Source organism: Musca autumnalis, unplaced genomic scaffold, assembly GCF_047663935.1.
Source record: "Musca autumnalis isolate F117 unplaced genomic scaffold, ASM4766393v1 scaffold_5, whole genome shotgun sequence".
Lineage (NCBI taxonomy): Eukaryota > Metazoa > Arthropoda > Insecta > Diptera > Muscidae > Musca > Musca autumnalis.
The window spans coordinates 28421537-28438443 of NW_027412088.1; the positions used below are offsets into that span (position 1 = coordinate 28421537).

At 37.4% G+C, this 16907-nt stretch overlaps 2 protein-coding genes across 2 annotated transcripts; one reads left to right on the forward strand and one right to left on the reverse strand.

Moving 5' to 3' along the window:
• Positions 1 to 2865: 2865 nt before the first annotated feature.
• On the forward strand, positions 2866 to 9152 carry LOC141406052 (uncharacterized). The gene is made up of 5 exons (XM_073991065.1): positions 2866 to 2983; positions 3061 to 3354; positions 3426 to 3549; positions 6974 to 8667; positions 8725 to 9152. The coding sequence occupies exons 1-5, from the start codon at positions 2913 to 2915 to the stop codon at positions 9032 to 9034; spliced, it is 2493 nt and encodes an 830-aa protein (XP_073847166.1). The 5' UTR covers positions 2866 to 2912; the 3' UTR covers positions 9035 to 9152.
• Positions 9153 to 15816: 6664 nt separating this feature from the next.
• On the reverse strand, positions 15817 to 16689 carry LOC141406132 (uncharacterized). Its single transcript, XM_073991242.1, has 2 exons — positions 16531 to 16689; positions 15817 to 16463 (listed from the first exon to the last, which is right to left on the reverse strand). Exons 1-2 carry the CDS (start codon positions 16633 to 16635, stop codon positions 15891 to 15893), a joined length of 678 nt encoding a protein of 225 aa, XP_073847343.1. The 5' UTR covers positions 16636 to 16689; the 3' UTR covers positions 15817 to 15890.
• Between the last annotated feature and the right edge of the window lie 218 nt (positions 16690 to 16907).

The following is a 16907-nucleotide window of genomic DNA, read 5'->3' on the forward strand; positions in this document are numbered from 1 at the left end:
TTTTCTATGGAAAAAAGTTTCCTCAGGGATCTGAGGAATTTTTTCTATAGAAAAAAGTGTCCTCAGGGACCTGAGGAATTTTTTTCTATAGAATGAAGTGTCCTCAGGGACCTGAGGAATTTTTTCTATAGGAAAAAGTGTCCTTAGGGACCTGAGGAATTTTGTTCTATAGAAAAAAGTGTCCTCTGGACCTGAGGAATTTTTTCTATAGGAAAAAATGTCCTTAGGGACCTGAGAAATTTTGTTCTATAGAAAAAAGTGTCCTCAGGGACCTAAGGAATTTTTTTTATAGAAAAAAGTGTCCTCAGGGACCTAAGGAATTTTTTCTATAGAAAAAAATGTCCTCAGGGACCTAAGGAATTTTTTCTATAGGAAAAAACCATCCTCAGAAAAAACCATCCCCAGCGACCTGAGGAAAATTTTTCTATAGAAAAAACCATCCTCAGCGACCTGAGGAAATTTTTTCTATAGAAAAAGCCATCCTCAACGACCTGACGAAATTTTTTCTATAGAAAAATCCAACCTCAGCGACCTGAGGAAATTTTTTCTGTAGAAAAAACCATCCTCAGAAAAAACCATCCCCAGCGACCTGAGGAAATTTTTTTTTTATAGAAAAAAACCATCCTCAGCGACCTGAGGAATTTTTTCTATAGAAAAAGCCATCCTCAGCGACCTGAGGAAATTTTTTCTATAGAAAAAGCCATCCTCAGCGACCTGACGAAATTTTTTCTGTAGAAAAAACCATCCTCAGAAAAAACCATCCCCAGCGACCTAAGGAAATTTTTTTTATAGAAAAAAACCATCCTCAGCGACCTGAGGAAATTTTTTCTATAGAAAAAGCCATCCTCAGCGACCTGACGAAATTTTTTCTGTAGAAAAAACCATACTCAGAAAAAACCATCCCCAGCGACCTGAGGAAATTTTTTTTATAGAAAAAAACCATCCTCAGCGACCTGAGGAATTTTTTTCTATAGAAAAAGCCATCCTCAGCGACCTGAGGAAATTTTTTCTATAGAAAAAGCCATCCTCAGCGACCTGAAGAATTGTTTTCTATAGAAAAAACCATCCTCAACGACCTGAGGAATTGTTTTCTATAGAAAAAACCATCCTCAGCGACCTGAGGAATTGTTTTCTATAGAAAAAACCATCCTTAGCGACCTGAGGAATTTTTTTCTATAGAAAAAAGTTTCCTCAGGGAAATGAGGCATTTTTTCTATAGAAAAAATTGTCCTCAGGGACCTGAGGAATTTTGTTCCTCAGGCAATATTTGTCCTGAGAAATATTTTCCTATAGAAAAAAGTGTCCTCAGGGAACTGAGGATTTTTTCTATAGAAAAACATTTCCTAAAGGATTTGAGGGTTTTTTTTTTATTAAAAAGGGTCCTCAGTAACCTGTGGAAATTTTTTCTATAGAAAAAACCATCCCCAGCGACCTGAGGGCATTTTTTCTATAGAAAAAACCATCCCCAGCGACCTGAGGAATTTTCTTATATAGAAAAACAGTGTCCTCAGGGACTTGACGAATTTTTATGTATAAAAAAAGTGTCCTCAGGGACCTGACGAATTTTTTTTGTATAAAAAAGTGTCCTCAGGGACAAGAGGATTTTTTTCTATAGAAAAAAAGTGTCCTCAGGGACCTGAGGAATTTTTTTTTCTATAGAAAAAAAGTATCCTCTGGGACCTGAGGAATTTTTTTCTGTAGAAAAAAGTGTCCTGAGGATTTTTTTTCTATAGAAGAAAGGACCTCAGGGTTCTGAATTTAATTATTTTTTTCTATAGAAAAAAGTGTCCTCAAGCATCTGAGGATTTTTTAGAAAAAAGTGTCCTCAGGAAAAAAAGTGTCCTAAGTGACCTGAGGAATTTTTTCTATAGAAGAAAGGACCTCAAGGATGTGAGGATTTTTTGCTATAGAAAAGAGTGTCCTCAGGGAATTTAGTTATTTTTTTTCTATAGAAAAAAGTGTCCTCAGGGACCTGAGAGTGTCCTGAGGAATCTTTTTCTATAGAAAAAAGTGTCCTCAGTGAATTGAGGATTTTTTTTCTATAGAAAAAAGTGTCCTCAGAGACCTGAGGATTTTTTCTATAGAAAAAAGTGTCCTCAAGGACCTGAGAAGTTTTTTTCTATAGAAAAAAAGTGTCCTCAGGGACCTGAGAAATTTTTTTCTGTAGAAAAAAGTGTTCTCAAAGGACTTAGGTATTTTTTTATAGAAAAAAATTTTCTCAGGGACTTTAGGATTTTTTTCTATGGAAAAAGTGTCCTCAGTGACCTGAGGAATTTTTTTCTATAGAAAAATGTGTCCTCAGGAACCTAATTTTTTTTCTATAGAAAAAAGTGTCCAGGGTGGACCTGAAAAGTTCGCATATATTCTGTTTTATAAAAGTTCATGCAGCCCTACAATTCCATAATGTATGTATTATAGTATAATGTATTATAAGTTGGCATTGTCTTTAAATTGACACGTCGAAATAATAAATCGCAAATGGTCCCACAAAATCCGATTTGTAGTTAAATCCTCAGTTATCATCAATAAGACTGATATAAACAAATCTGACTAAATAAATATTATTCAATTATACAATTGGGCAAATAATTTGCATTGCCGTTTCCCAGGAGAAATGAAAGTTCTGCAAATTTATTTTTAGTTTATCATTGAGCAGCAGCCACCACTCACTGGACACACACTAAAGTAAACAACAAATCGAAATTAAATGATTAGATAAACACCGATAATAGTCAATCAAATATGAGACCCAGAAGAACAGGCAGACAACTCGGGAACCTAGAGATAAGGCAACCTGTTGGCGTTGGATAGATAAGAATCAATAAATCTGATAACAAATCCCATGATATGTCCTTAAAATTACAGGTGCTGCAACGTTGGGTAGTCAGTAGTTGCAAATCGGCCATAGAATCATGACATTTCTGGCAACGGATAATAAGGAGGACAAGAAAAAGGCGAAAGGCAATGCAGCGGAGTGCAAAAGGTAAGTTTTGATAAATTAGAGATGGCAAGATAAGTAACTAATTCTCTCGTTTTCTCTCGCTCTCTTTGTTTCAGCAGAGATAGTATCTGTGGCATGAGTGAAACTTGTATTCAAGCCTGCGCCTGGGTTCTCCTGACAATTGGACTTTGCATTGTTGTTATCACTTTCTATTTGGCCATAAACCGCAAGAATAATGATAATGCTCGTAATTTTGATATGGCTTCCGAAGGCCAAACAAAAAACGATGTTATTGATTACAATGATATGAATAATAGCAATTTTGGCGTGCCGGAATTTGATTTCAATTCGGAAGAGAATTTATTGCGTGTTAGTCACGATAATGATTGGATGGATTCACCGCGCAACAGCCGGTATGTTATAAAATCGTTTATTTTTTTATTATTATCATCGATAATTTATTATTCGGTTTGTTGTTTCTTAGGAGGATTATTGAAAATGTGTTCGGTTCAATATCGGTGAATTTGGTTGGTTGCCAGGAGAAACTTTGCAAGATTGCCTGTTCAAATGATGGCAATGTTTTTATGTCATTGTTTATGGCTACCAAGGTAAGATCAAAGTCTGTAGTGTCCTCAGGGACCTGAGGAATTGTTTCCTCAGGAGCTTAAGCATTTTTCTATAGAAAAAATTGTCCTCGGTGCCTTGAGGTTTTTTCTATAGAAGAAACCATCTACAGGGCCTTGAGAATTTTTTCTATAAAAAAAACTATCCCCAGCGACTTGAGGATTTTTTTTCTATAGAAAAAAGTGTCCTTAGTGACCTGAGGAATTTTTTCTATAGAAAAAAGTGTACTCATTGACATGAGGATTTTTTCTATAGAAAAGAAACATCCTGAAGATGTTTTCCATAGAAAATAGTGCACAACTGAGGATTTTTCCCATTCACCTCAGGGACCAAAGAAATATTTTTGAGGATTTTCTCCCATAGAAAAAGTGTGCTCAGAAATCTGAGGCAGTTTTTCCTCACGTCCATGAAGACACTTTTTAAGGAATTTTTCTCTAGAAAAAAGCGTCCTTAGAGACCTCAGGCATTTTTTTCCTATAGGAATAAGTATCTTCAGGGTACTAAGGAACTTTCTCAGGAATCTGAGGAATATTTTTCTAGAGAAAAGAGTGTCCTTAGGGACCTGAGGAATATATTTCTACAGAAAGAAGTGGAAAACTAAAGGTTCTCAGGCACCTAAGGGATATTTTTCTATAGACTTGAGGAATATTTTAGTATAGAAAAACGTGTTCTATAGAAAAATTTCCTCAGGTTCTAGGAAAAAATTCCTCAGTTTCCTGAGAACAGTTTTTTTCTCTTGAAAAAAAAAAATTCCTCTGTTCCCTGAGGACAAAAATTTTAGGCACCGAGGTGGGTTTTTTTTCTATAGAAAAAAATTCCTCAGGTCCCTGAGGTAGGTTTTTTCTATAGAAAAAATTTCCTCAGGTCCCTGAGGTGCGTTTTTTTCTATAGAAAAAATATCCTGAGGTCCCTGAGGTGCGTTTTTCCTATAGAAAAAATTTCCTCAGGTCCCTGAGGTGCGTTTTTTCTATAGAAAAAATTTCCTCAGGTCCCTGAGGACGGTTTTTTCTATAGCAAAAAATTCCTTTGGTCCCTGAGTTAGGTTTTTTTCTATAGAAAAAATTTCCTCAGGTCCCTGAGGTGGGTTTTTTCTTTAGAAAAAATTTCCTTAGGAGGTGGGTTTTTTCTATAGAAAAAATTTCCTCAGGTCCCTGAAGCTGGATTTTTTCTAATGAAAAATTTCTTCAGGTCCCTGAGGTTGTTTTTTTTCTATAGAAAAAAATTCCTCAGGTCCCTGAGGTTGTTTTTTTTCTATAGAAAAAAATTCCTCAGGTCCCTGAGGTGAGTTTTTTCTATAGAAAAAATTCCTCAGGTCCCGGAGGTGGGTTTTTTCAATAGAAAAAAATTCCTCAGGTCCCTGAGGTGGGTTTTTCTATAGAAAAAAAATCGTCAGGTCCCTGAGGTGGGTTTTTTCTATAGAAACAAATTCCTCAATATCCTAAGTTGTGTTTTTCTATAGAAAAAATTCATCAGGTCCCTGAGGTGGGTTTTTTCTATAGAAAAAATTTCCTCAGGTCCCTGAGGATGGTTTTTTCTATAGAAAAAATTTCCTCAGGTCCCTGAGGATGGTTTTTTCTATAGAAAAAATTTCCTCAGGTCCCTGAGGATGGTTTTTTCTATAGAAAAAATTTCCTCAGGTCCCTGAGGATGGTTTTTTCTATAGAAAATATTTCCTCAGGTCCCTGAGGATGGTTTTTTCTATAGAAAATATTTCCTCAGGTCCCTGAGGATGGTTTTTTCTATAGAAAATATTTCCTCAGGTCCCTGAGGATGGTTTTTTCTATAGAAAATATTTCCTCAGGTCCCTGAGGATGGTTTTTTCTATAGAAAATATTTCCTCAGGTCCCTGAGGATGGTTTTTTCTATAGAAAAATTACCTCAGGTCCCTGAGGATGGTTTTTTCTATAGAAAAAATTTCCTCAGGTCCCTGAGGATGGTTTTTTCTATAGAAAAATTTTCCTCAGGTCCCTGAGGTGGGTTTTTTCTATAGAAAAATTTTCCTCAGGTCCCTGAGGTGGGTTTTTTCTATAGAAAAAAAAAATTCCTCAGGTCCCTGAGGTGTGTTTTTTCTTATAGAAAAAATTTCCTCAGTTCCCTGAGGTGGGCTTTTTCTATAGACAAAATTTCCTCAGGCCCCTGAGGTGGGTTTTTTTATGGACAAAATTTCCTCAGGTCCCAAAGGTGGGTTTTTTCTATAGAAAAAAATTCCTCAGGTCCCTGAGGTGGGTTTTTTTTCTATAGAAAAAAATTCCTCAGGTCCCTGAGGTGGGTTTTTTTTCTATAGAAAAAAATTCCTCAGGTCCCTGAGGTGGGTTTTTTCTATATAAAAAAATTCCTCAGGTCCCTGAGGTGGGTTTTTTCTATAGAAAAAAATTCCTCAGTTCCCTGAGGTGGGTTTTTTCTATAGAAAAAAATTCCTCAGGACCCTGAGGTGAGTTTTTTCTATAGAAAAAAATTCCTCAGGTCCCTGAGGTGGGTTTTTTCTATAGAAAAAATTTACTCAGATCACTGAGGTGGGTTTTTTCTATATAAAACAATTTCTCAGTTCCCTGAGGTGGGTTTTTTTTCTATAGAAAACAATTCCTCAGGTCCCTGAGGTGGGTTTTTTCTATAGAAAAAAATTCCTCAGGTCCCTGAGGTGGGTTTTTTCTATAGAAAAAAATTCCTCAGGTCCCTGGGGTGGGTTTTTTCTATAGAAAAAAATCCTAAGGTCCCTGAGGCGGGTTTTTTTTCTATAGAAAAAAATTCCTCAGGTCCCTGAGGATGGTTTTCTCTATGGAAAAAATTTCCTCAGGTCACTGAGGTGGGGTTTTTCTATAGAAAAAAATTCCTCAGGTTCCTGAGGTGGGTTTTTTCTATAGAAAAAAATTCCTCAGGTCCCTGAGGTGGGTTTTTTCTATAGAAAAAAATTCCTCAGGTCCCTGAGGTGGGTTTTTTCTATAGAAAAAAATTCCTCAGGTCCCTGAGGTGGGTTTTTTCTATAGAAAAAAATTCCTCAGGTCCCTGAGGTGGGTTTTTTCTATGGAAAAAAATTCCTCAGATCCCTGAGGTGGGGGTTTTCTATAGAAAAAATTTCCTCAGGTTCCTAAGGTGGGTTTTTCTATCGAAAAAATTTACTCAGGTTCCTGAGGTGGGTATTTTCTATAGAAAAAATTCACTCAGGTCCCTGAGGTGAGTTTTTTCTATAGAAAACAATTCCTCAGGTCCCTGAGGTGGGTTTTTTCTATAGACAAAAATTTCTCAGGTCCCTGAGGTGGGTTTTTTCTATAGACAAAAAGTGGTCTAATGGACTTGAGGATTTTGTTTTTTATAGAAAAACCATCCTCAGTGGCATATAAAAAACTCCTCTCTGAGGAGTGTTTTTATAGAAAGATTATCCAATATTAATGATGTTCTACTTCCTTTTAGACCACCTCTTGCCCTTCCATAGATGTCTTGCTTTTGGAATCCCAAGATTTCCCCGATAACACCCTCACTAATTCCTGGTTACCTTCAAATCTCTCCATCTATGAGATAATTATTCGTTCAAGTAACTTGACAAGGATCAAGGGCAACGCCTTCAATACCCCAATGTTTGTGAGTACTTTTTTAATGTCATGGCTCGGATTGCAGATTGATACGGTTGAGAGTGGAGCTTTGTTGGGACTGTATAAGTTGAAGTATCTAACAATCGATAGTAAAATAAAAAGATTGGAACCGGCCTTCTTTCAGCCAGTACAGACGACACTGACCCACTTGAAGTTGAATGCCCATCTTGAGATGCGTGGCTCTCGAAATCTCTTCGATGTGGGCTATATGAGCAAATTGGAATATTTGGATTTGAGTTTTAACAATATCACCGGATCACTGAGCTGGCATATGTTTCACTCAACTCCGAATTTGAAATATTTAATAATGGTCGACTGTAAATTGGAACACATTCATGAGAATGCCTTTGCAAATTTATCAGAAAAGTTGATATTTTTGAACTTGTCTAAGAATCGATTGGTCACTCTGGGGGCGGAGGTGGTTATGCCGATTTTACAGAATCATTTGGGTGCCATGGTAAGTCTGAGTCGCAATGAGTGGCTGTGCGATTGTGAAATGCGAAATTTGGCCAAGTTGTATGGCGAGCAACGGAATAAATTTATGGAAGAGGTCTACTGTACGGCACCCCGCATTTATTATGGCATTCCTATTGATGAGGTCAACTATGAGGATCTGGATTGTGAGGTAAAGGGCACAACAGCGGCAGCTATTGAGGAAATGGAAACGTCAACCATGATCACTGTGACCACACCCAAGACGTATGAAAACACCCCCAAAATGGACTTCGATTCCAGTGATGATGATGTGGATGATTCGGCGGATTTATCAACGGTATTTAAAATGCGTTGTGTCAATGCGGAATCAGGAGAGACTAAAGATTCGGAAGTTGTATCCTCATCCATTGATGTTGATTCTGCCGAGGTAGTGGAACGTAATTTGGATGTAACCGGAGATTCTGACTACTTCCAATTACCTCCTCCTTCGCATGAATTCGATTTACAGCTGATAGAGGAAAATAATACCGTAATTGTTTTGGTCAAGGATCCGGGAGATTTGGTCATAATGTGGTTCAGTGAACAAGAGGAAGCCGACTTTGTAACCTGCAATGGTCGCACAGTGGACTATGAGTGTATGCGCTATGCCCAACCCCAGCTGATGGTGGGCCCCTTGGTAGAGAATACCACCTACACGTTTTGTTTGGTACCACCCTACCAGAATGCCATATCACCATTTAATTGTATGCCCCTACATGTGCCCCTCAAGAGACAAGAGAACATTTGGATATCTCAGGATAACAAACAATTCACCATCGGCATGCTTTGCCTGATTTTCCTGGTGTCCACCATAATGGGGGCATTGGTTGCCTATTTTGGTATAAAAACTTATCCCGATTTGCTGGAGGGTTCCAAAAATGTTTTGATTGTCAAAAAACCCGACAAGTCATGTTATGTCTCAACCATTTCCGAAACCGAATATCTCAAACAGAACTCATTGAAAAAACGCAAAACCTACATCAACAATGAAAAGAAGGATTCGGTGAGCAAGGAGGTTTTGAGAAAGAAATCGTCCATCAAGTAAGTCAAAGCTGATATCTTCGTAAAGTACCAAGATTTATTTTGATATTCTTACAGATTACCTCTACCGGCCATACCTCAGCCAGAATCTCCACCACCCTCCTTTCAAATGTCGGTACAAAATTTACCCCAAAGTTTTGTACCCAGCTCCCCTGGTTTGGATGATCCTTTTTCTTCAGATTTCCATTGCCGTGATGAGAACTATGAGACGCCAAGGTCTTGTGAAAATGAATACACTTTGGAACAACGTTGTGCTCCGAATCATTATGCTATGAGTCCAGCATCCCCACCACCATTGCCAAAGCGTAATTCAAATCTATCGGAAACTTCCACACTTGTCATGCAACGTTCCTCCAAGGAAATGTAATGAGGAAGAAGTGAATATCTTCTATTGCACTAAAATACATACATATAATACACACATACATATCTAACATATATAAAGTAATAAATAATGGCGGAATGAAACCGACCTTTAAGAGAAATTCTGGATGACAAAACATTTTGTAAACAAGTAACAAATGCAATCGGGTTATCGACAGAAATATAACCTTTATAATAAGAAAGAAGGACACATTTCCCTGAGAACACGTTTTTCTATAGAAAAAATTTCAGGTCCATGGATAACTTTTTTAATAGGGACATTTTTCCAACAAAAAAAAAAAAAAAAAATAATTTCCTCACGTCATAGTTTTTTCTGTATAAAACAAGTAAAAAAGTATCAGTCGGCTTTGCCGACAGAGATATACCCTCAGCCTGTGTATATTGAAACAATTTTTAACAAAAAACCGCATGTATTTAGGGAGTTTTAAAAATTTTGGGCGTTTGAACTGACAAAAATGTTGATTAGGATCAAAGATCAAAAGTTTTGTGGAGGAGATGCTAAAAAGAATGGATCTCCAGCCACTACATATGGTACCATAGGGGTTTTTTTACAACTTCAGGGATATTTGCTCAAGAAGTATGGACTTGCCCCTGAAACAACTTTTACCATCGCAATTGAGGCAGCGAATGCAAGTTGCTTCAACAAAAATCAAAGTGATTCGAAAGCAGGTCTTAAAGTGAACATGTATCCGAAATTTTGTGTGGGAGGTACCGGATGGAGTGGACAAATATAGTCCATATTTGAACCTGATCTATATCTGGTAGATATATTAGGATGTGTAATGTATGGTCCAATTCGGCCACTCTCTTCAAGAGTTATCGTACGCACAATTCTTCCGAACATTTTTGAACTTTTGTGGGGGAGGTACCTGAAGGAGTGGACCGATATGGCTTATCTTCAAACTTAAACTATGTATGGACAAAATATTACTAAAGACAAACTTTGGACCGAATCGGCAGACCTGTTCGAGAGTTATTTTGCCCTCCAACCTTCTCACACGGTGTCATAGGGGTTTTTTGCAACTTTCAGGCTATTTTCTCAGGAAGTATGGACTTGCCCCTGATGAAACTTATACCGTCGTATGGAGGGCAGTGAATACAAGTTGTTGCAACAAAAATCAAAGCGATTCGAGAGATGGTCCTAAACTGAACTTTTCCAAATTTTTGTGTGGGAGGTACACGACGGAGTGCATCGATTGAGTCCATATTAAAACCTGATCTAAGTCTGGTACACGCTCCACGATGGGCAAAGTATGGACCAAATCGGTTACTCCCTTCAAGAGTTATCGTGCGTACAAATTTTCCGAACATTTTCAAACTTTTGTGGGGGAGGTACCGGAAGGAGTGGACCCATATAGCTCATCTTCGAACTTAAACTAAGTTTGGGCAAAATATTACGAAAGCCAAAATTTGAACCGAATCGGTTCATCCGTTCGAGAGTTATCGTGCGCTCCAGCCAGACAGACGGACGGACATTGCTCAATCGACTCCAAATTGTCTGAAACACATTTCGTCCAAACATACTTGGGATCTAAAACCATTATTTCGATGAGGCACATTTTGCCCGTATGAAAGTGTATATACCCTCGTTAGCATAAATGCTGAGGGTATAAATACCAATTTCTACAGCGTACACTGTCGTCTGGTCCCTGAGGACACCTTTTTCTCTGGCTAAGAAATGTAGTCTGGTCCTCAGCGACTGAGCGTGTTTTCTGGCCCCTGATGATAGTTTTTTCAGGCCCTGAGGACACTTTTTCAATAGAAAAAAATCCTAAGGCCCTGAGGACAGTTTTTCTATAGGAAAAAATCTCAGGAACCTGAGGACACTTTGTTCTATAAAAAATTCTCAGGTACCTGGAGACACCTTATAAAAAATTCTCAGACACTTTTTTCTATAGAAAAAAATCCATGAAGAAAAAAATCCTCATGTCTCTGAGAACACTTTCGTTCTGTAGCAAAACAATGTCACGTCCCTGAGAACATTTTTTTCTATAGAAAAACCCGTCCTCAGGGACCTGAGGAAATTTTTTCTGTAGAAAAAACCATCCTCAGGGACCTGAGGAAATTTTTTCTATAGAAAAAAACCATCCTCAGGGACCTGAGGAATTTTTTTCTATAGAAAAAACCATCCTCAGGGACCTGAGGAAATTTTTTCTATAGAAAAAACCATCCTCAGGGACCTGAGGAAATTTTTTCTATAGAAAAAACCATCCTCAGGGACCTGAGGAAATTTTTTCTATAGAAAAAACCATCCTCAGGGACTTGAGGAAATTTTTTCTATAGAAAAAACCATCCTCAGGAACCTGAGGAATTTTTTTCTATAGAAAAAACCATCCTCAGGAACCTGAGGAATTTTTTTCTATAGAAAAAACCATCCTCAGGAACCTGAGGAATTTTTTTCTATAGAAAAAACCATCCTCAGGGACCTGAGGAAATTTTTTCTATAGAAAAAACTATTAGAAATCCAGGAACGGCGGATAGGAATAAAACACACAGACAAACTCAGGGACCTGAGCAAATTTTTTCTATAGAAAAAACCATCCTCAGGGACCTGAGCAAATTTTTTCTTTAGAAAAAACCATCCTCAGGGACCTGAGGAAATTTTTTCTATAGAAAAAACCATCCTCAGGGACCTGAGGACATTTTTTCTATAGAAAAAACCATCCTCAGGGACCTGAGGAAATTTTTTCTATAGAAAAAAACCATCCTCAGGGACCTGAGGAAATTTTTTCTATAGAAAAAAACCATCCTCAGGGACCTGAGGAAATTTTTTCTATAGAAAAAACCATCCTCAGGGACCTGAGGAAATTTTTTCTATAGAAAAAACCATCCTCAGGGACCTGAGGAAATTTTTTCTATAGAAAAAACCACTCTCAGGGACCTGAGGAAATTTTTTCTATAGAAAAAACCACTCTCAGGGACCTGAGGAAATTTTTTCTATAGAAAAAAGCATCCTTAGGGAATTGAGGAAATTTTTTCTATAGAAAAAACCATCCTCAGGAACCTGAGGAAATTTTTTCTATAGAAAAAAACCATCCTCAGGGACCTGAGGAAATTTTTTCTATAGAAAAAACCATCCTCATGGACCTGAGGAAATTTTTTCTATAGAAAAAACCTGTCCTCAGGGACATCATGATACTTTTTTCTATAGAAAACCCCGTCCTCAGACCTAAGGAACTTTTTTCTATAGAAAAACCCTTCCTCGGGGACCTGAGGAAGTTTTTTCTATAGAAAAATCCGTCCTCAGCGACCTGAGGAAGTTTTTTCTATAGAAAAACCCGTCCTCAGCGACCCGAGGAAGTTTTTCTATAGAAAAACCCGTCCTCAGCGACTTGAGGAAGTTTTTTCTATAGAAAAACCCGTCCTCAGCGACCTGAGAAAAATTTTTCTATAGAAAAAACCTGTCCTCAGGGACATCATGATACTTTTTGCTATAGAAAACCCCGTCCTCAGACCTGAGGAACTTTTTTCTATAGAAAAACCCTTCCTCGGGGACCTGAGAAAATTTTTTTTTAGAAAAAACCTGTCCTCAGGGACCTGACGAAATTTTTTCTATAGAAAAAACCGTCCTCAGGGACCTGACGAATTTTTTTCTATAGAAAAAACCGTCCTCAGGGGCCTGAGGAAATTTTTTCTGTAGAAAAAACCATCCTCAGGGACCTGAGGAAATTTTTTCTGTAGAAAAAACCATCCTCAGGGACCTGAGGAAATTTTTTCTATAGAAAAAACCATCCTCAGGGACCTGAGGAAATTTTTTCTATAGAAAAAACCATCCTCAGGGACCTGAGGAAATTTTTTCTATAGAAAAAACCGTCCTCAGGGACCTGAGGAAATTTTTTCTATAGAAAAAACCGTCCTCAGGGACCTGAGGAAATTTTTTCTATAGAAAAAACCGTCCTCAGGGACCTGAGGAAATTTTTTCTATAGAAAAAACCGTCCTCAGGGACCTGAGGAAATTTTTTCTATAGAAAAAACCGTCCTCAGGGACCTGAGGAAATTTTTTCTATAGAAAAAACCGTCCTCAGGGACCTGAGGAAATTTTTTCTATAGAAAAAACCGTCCTCAGGGACCTGAGGAAATTTTTTCTATAGAAAAAACTGTCCTCAGGGACCTGAGGAAATTTTTTCTATAGAAAAAACCGTCCTCAGGGACCTGAGGAAATTTTTTCTATAGAAAAAACCGTCCTCAGGGACCTGAGGAAATTTTTTCTATAGAAAAAACCGTCCTCAAGGACCTGAGGAAATTTTTTCTATAGAAAAAACCGTCCTCAGGGACCTGAGGAAATTTTTTCTATAGAAAAAACCGTCCTCAGGGACCTGAGGAAATTTTTTCTATAGAAAAAACCGTCCTCAAGGACCTGAGGAAATTTTTTCTATAGAAAAAACCGTCCTCAGGGAACTGAGAAAATTTTTTCTATAGAAAAAACCGTCCTCACGGACCTGAGGAAATTTTTTCTATAGAAAAAACCGTCCTCACGGACCTGAGGAAATTTTTTCTATAGAAAAAACCGTCCTCAGGGACCTGAGGAAATTTTTTCTATAGAAAAAACCGTCCTCAGGGACCTGAGGAAATTTTTTCTATAGAAAAAACCGTCCTCAGGGATCTGAGGAAATTTTTTCTATAGAAAAAACCGTCCTCAGGGACCTGAGGAAATTTTTTCTATAGAAAAAACCGTCCTCAGGGACCTGAGGAAATTTTTTCTATAGAAAAACCGTCCTCAGGGACCTGAGGAAATTTTTTCTATAGAAAAAACCGTCCTCAGGGACCTGAGGAAATTTTTTCTATAGAAAAAACCGTCCTCAGGGACCTGAGGAAATTTTTTCTATAGAAAAAACCGTCCTCAGGGACCTGAGGAAATTTTTTCTATAGAAAAAACCGTCCTCAGGGACCTGAGGAAATTTTTTCTATAGAAAAAAACCATCATCAGGGACCTGAGGGAATTTCTCTTATAAAAAAGGAGCCATCCTCGGGGACCTGAGGATTTTTTATAGAAAAAACCGTCCTGAGGACATTTTCTCTATAGAAAAAGCCGTCTTCAAGGACCTGAGGAAATTTTTTCTATAGAAAAAACCATCATCAGGGACCTGAGGGAATTTCTCTTATAAAAAGAGCCATCCTTGGGGACCTGAGGATTTTTTATAGAAAAACCGTCCTCAAGGACCTATAAAAATATTCCTCCACACGTCCCCGAAGACACTTTTTTCTATAGAAAAAAATTCAGCTCTCTGTGGACACTTTTGCCTATGGAAAAAATGACTCATATCCATGACGACAGTTGTTTTCTATAGACAAAATACTCGGCTCCCTGAGAACACTATTTTTATAGAAAAAATATCCTCACGTCCCTGAAAACACTTTTCTCTATAGAAAAAATTCCTCAGGTCCTTAAGGACATTTTTTTCTATAGAAAAATTGTCTACAGGCCTCTATGGACACTTGTTTCTATAAAAAATTCCCTCAAGTCCCTGTGGATACTTTTTTTATAGGTCCCTAAGGACACTTTTTTCTATAGAAAAATCTTCAGGTCCCTGATGACACTTTTTTGTACAGAGGACATTTTTTTCTTTAGAAAATTTTCACCAGACCACGGAGGACCCTGTTTTTCTATGGAAGAAAATTCCTTAGGTTACTGTGGACAATTTTTTCTATAAAAAAATTTTCCGGTCCCTGAGGACCGAAAGGAAAAAACTGACCTGAGATATTTTTTTTTCCGGAGAAAAAAGTGTCCTCAGGGCGTAAGGAATTTTTTTTTCATAGAAAAAAGTGTCTCAGGGACCTGAGATATTTTGTTTCCAGAGAAAAAAGTGTCCTCAGGAACCTAAGGAATTTTCTTCCAGAGAAAAAAGTGTCCTCAGGGACCAAGAGATATTTTTTTCTAGAGAAAAAAGTGGATTTTTCTTCCATAGAAAAAAAGTGTCCTCCGTGGTCAGGTGAAATTTTTCTAAAATAAAAATTCCTCAGTGACCTGAAGAATTTTTTCTATAGAAAAAAGTGTTCTCAGGGATCTATAGAAAAAAGTGTCCACATGGACTTCCGGAAATATTTCTATAGAAACAAGTGTCCATAGGACATGCGGAAATTTTTCTATAGAAAAAAGTGTCCTCAAGGACCTGCGGAATTTGTTCTATAGTGAAAAGTGTTCTCAGGGACGTAAAGAATTTGTTTCTATAAAAAGGTCCTGTGGAATTTTTTCTATACAAAATGGTGTTCACGGGGACCTGAGGATTTTTTTCTATACAGAAAAGTGTTCTCAGGAACGTGAGGATTTTTTTTGTACAAAAAGGACCTGAGGATTTTTTTCTATAGAGAAAAGTGTTCTCAGGGACGTTTTTTCTTTAATTTTTTTTTATAAAAAAAGTGTTCTCAGGGAGCTCAGTATTTTGTCTATAGAAAAAGTGTCGTCATTGATCTGAGGAATTTTTTTCCATAGCCATTTTCTATCGAAAAATATCCACCACCCCCCCGGCCCAGAGCACGCTTTTTTCTATAGAAAATATTTCCACCGGTCCCTATGGACACTTGTTTCTATAGAAACAATTTCCGCAAGCCCCTGTGGAAACTTTTTTCTATAGAAGAAAATTGTTCAGGTTCCTGAGAACACTTTTTCGATAGAAAAAATTCCTCAGGTACCCAAAGACGCTCTTTTTTATAGAAAAAAATCCTCAGGTCCTTGAGGATGTTTTTTCAATATAAAAAAATCTTCCTGTTCCTGGAAGATCTTCACAGTTTATACCACATCAGAAGTTTGAGCTCATTGGGAAAATATTAATATTTTGATCGAAATGTATTTCAAAAATAAATCAAACCACAAAAAAAATAAAATTATTTTTAACTCAAATTCACATAGTACGTCTCGACAATGTCATTTTTCCACCTGTGCGCTTGGCCTTTGACTTGGCACCCTTTGTCTTCGACTTTGCCGAAGCTTTGGCTTGTGGCTTCTTTTTAAGTTCTGATAAATCCTTTTTCAATTGACTTTTTGCTGGTATCCAAAATGAACCCGTCAAAGAGGCACCATTTTTCATCGGCTTTAGATGGCCTAGATTCAACAGTTCCCTAATGTATTTCCTAACATAAGGCATGCGGGTCTTCATCTCAGGAGTTGTAACAAAATATTTGAGTGCCATAAACTTTTGTATGCCACGTAGGCTAAGCGTTTTACGTTTTCGTGATAAACGATGTTGCTGTTCATCCTCTTTCGATTTGGTAATTGTCTTCAGGGCTTCCCTCACCATTGTTTTGGTGGGTATTGTCCTTTTGTTGGGTAATAATTTTAGGCTTTTGGTTATGGTTCTTTTGGGAGCCGGTATTGGAGGTTCGGAATCCATTGCGGACAGGGAATCTTTTGGTGTTATGGGTAGAAAGGGGGATTGAACTCTTTGCTCATCTTCCAATGTATTATTGATAGGATCCTTAGAAGAGAGACAATAATGTATGATTATGTATCTTTAGTGGTGGTTCTGCGTTAAAGGAACTTACCATTATTATATCTTCTGAAGTAAAAGTCTCAAAATATGTAGAAAGAAGTATTGATGTTGTTTCGATTTGGGAAATATTTATTTGAGTTGTGTAAAAATTTAACATAAAATCCAAAAGCCTCTTCTGTATTGTACAGTGCCTTTTTTTGCTACTAATAGTACGTTTACATTGTACAGTAGATTTAAGTTAGCAGGACCACTGCTTTGACATGGAACGTTTTTTCTAAAAAAATCCCAAGGTCCCTGAGGACACTTTTTTCTAAAAGCAAATCCTCAGGTCCCTGAGGATGTTTTTTTACTATAGAAAAAATTTCCTCAGGTCCCCAAGGACACTTTTTTCTATAGAAAAAATTTCCTCAGCTCCCTGAGGACGGTTTT